General features: G+C 47.8%; 1 protein-coding gene across 1 annotated transcript; it reads left to right on the forward strand.

Annotated features, from left to right (window-relative positions):
- Positions 1 to 971: 971 nt before the first annotated feature.
- Positions 972 to 1,897, forward strand: LOC123160060 (senescence/dehydration-associated protein At4g35985, chloroplastic-like; the record flags this gene model as incomplete). The annotated part of the gene is made up of 2 exons (XM_044577885.1): positions 972 to 1,207; positions 1,306 to 1,897. Coding segments are annotated over 2 exons (426 nt in total), but the record flags the coding sequence as incomplete, so codon positions are not given.
- Between the last annotated feature and the right edge of the window lie 695 nt (positions 1,898 to 2,592).

The following is a 2,592-nucleotide window of genomic DNA, read 5'->3' on the forward strand; positions in this document are numbered from 1 at the left end:
TTCATGTATGAGAACAAAGTATGGAATTTGGTTGACTTGCCCGATGATCAGCAAGCCATAGAAAATAAATGGATCTTCAAGAAAAAGACTGACGCTGACGGTAATGTTACTGTCTACAAAGCTCGACTTGTTGCGAAATGTTTTTGACAAGTTCAAGGAGTTGACTACGATGAGACTTTCTCACCCGTAGTGATGCTTAAGTCTGTCCGAATCATGTTAGCCATTGCCGCATTTTATGATTATGAAATTTGGCAAATGGATGTCAAAACTGCATTCCTTAATGGATTTCTTAAAAAAGAGTTGTATATGATGCAACCAGAAGGTTTTGTCGATCCTAAAGATGCTAACAAAGTGTGCAAGCTCCAGCGATCCATTTATAGACTAATGCAAGCCTTTCGGAGTTGGAATATACGCTTTGATAGTGTGATCAAAGCATATGGTTTTATACAGACTTTTATAGAAGTCTTTACAAGAAAGTGAATGAGAGATCTATAGCATTTCTTTACCTAATATTAAAGGAGGGAGACTTTTATAGTTCTCCATACATCATCTATTTATATCCGTTAATTTTGTGATAACCTTAAAGATTGACGACTAAGATTTAAAATTAGATTTACACATAAGAAAAGAAAAAACGCTGCGGGACGAAGTCCCACACCAATACGACGATTCCACCTTCCGGTACGTGCTTCGGATCGATTTCTCTGCCTAGCCATTAAAAAAGCTTGACTCGCACGCCAGCGTTTTTACCGTCTGCCGGTCTCAAAGGTCGGAGCCTCCTCCCGATCTGCCCACTCACGATGGCCTCCTGCCCACGGCCACTCCGCCAGTCCGCACCCGGGGGTTGCCGTCGCGGCGCAACCACCCACAGCCTGCTCCACCTCCATCCTCACCATGTCACTGAATCGGATCATATTTCTTAGTTGAGCCGATCGTGAGGATCTTCAAGTAGGACGTGGGAGTGACGACCGTGCTACGGCGGCCGCGACCTTGGCTGGCCACTGGCGAGGGACAAGCCCGTGGTTAAGCTCGACCGCCTGCACTACCTCTTCAAGCTGCCGGACAAGGACGACGTGCTCCTCAACAACGGCGTGACGACCCTGGTGCGCGTCGGCCACGACCTCGGCTGGCCGCTGGCGAGGAACGAGACCATGATCAAGCTCGACCACCTGCACTACCTCATCAAGCTGCCAGACAAGGACGACATGTTCCTCAACTAGGGCGTTGCCGATGCCATGCTCCTACCATCCCTCAACGCCCTTCTCAAGTCCGACTCCTGCTTCTCCACGCCTCCCGCGCCTTCTAGGGACTCAAGGCCGCCCCCATCAGGCATCAGCGTCGGCATCACGGGTACTGGAATGACTTGTGGCCGAGGGTGGAGAGCTACAACGGCATGCTCGCCAAGGCCATCGGCGCGGGTACCAACCACCTCATCAAAGGCATCTTCATGTGCAGCAAGGCCTACGCCAGCCCGGTACGTACTGGTCCAGCCTGATCTATCCCTTGTGTTTTTTTATGACAAGGCAATTGCTCTAAATCCACAGTCGTGCAGGTTCAAAAGGTAGTGAACGCTTCGGCAGCACCGATGGAGTTGACGGGAACAGCTGTTGGCTTTTGATCGTTGCTAGATCAAATCACCCGAAGCTGTATACACACGTACAAGCTAGCAAGCACACAGGCTCACTGCTTGATTGATAAACAGTGCCTATGCACTGTCCTGCTTTATGTGTGTACGTGAATCACTAGAAAGCTAGCTAGACTTGCTTCGAGCAATCAACTTTTTTGGCGCCGTCATCGGAACACAGCGACTTGTAAACTTCGACGAACAAAACGTGAAGACACCGAATCGATATGATGGCCAAAGGTTCGTATCGAGTCTTGCTTTTCTTTGTATTGATCTCTCTTTTCTGGTGTTACAAGCGTTGGGGGTACACGCATATTTATATGCATAAGATAGACTCCTAGCTATCCAACTCGATCTAGTGTTGGAGTACTACTCGGACCAGTATACGAGTACTACTCGGGCACAGTATAAGGCATGTTTAGCTCTAACATTCACCCCCTTAAACATGACGTCCTTGCTGCGACCTAGATCCCAAATGCAACGACTACTACTCATCGTCGGCATTGCTTTTGTCGTTCCTTGCAACATTTCAGGGACCGACTTCACTGCCATCAGCTCATCCGTAGGTTGACACTAGTAGAAAAAGGGGCTTTTGTCCCGGTTGGTAAGGCCCTTTAGTCCCGCCTTTTGAACCGGGACTAAAGGGTCGTTACTAATGCCTTTTCCCTTTAGTCCCGGTTCTTACACGAACCGGGACTAAAGGCCGCGGCCACGTGGAGCTCCACCTTTAGTCCCGGTTGCTAACACACCAACCGGGACTAAAGGAAATTTTATGATTTTTTTTTGAATTTTTTTTGAATTTTTTTTTGATTTTTAAATTTCTGAATTATTTTAACCTTTAATCTCTAATCATCACCTCTCATCACTGCTCAATTTATTCTCTAATCTCTAATCACCCCTCATCATTCCAAATCATCTAACTTCCCGAACGGTCACCCATCCTCCCACTCCCCCAGCCTGAGCACGCT

Source organism: Triticum aestivum, chromosome 1D (assembly GCF_018294505.1).
Source record: "Triticum aestivum cultivar Chinese Spring chromosome 1D, IWGSC CS RefSeq v2.1, whole genome shotgun sequence".
NCBI classification, from domain to species: Eukaryota; Viridiplantae; Streptophyta; class Magnoliopsida; order Poales; family Poaceae; genus Triticum; species Triticum aestivum.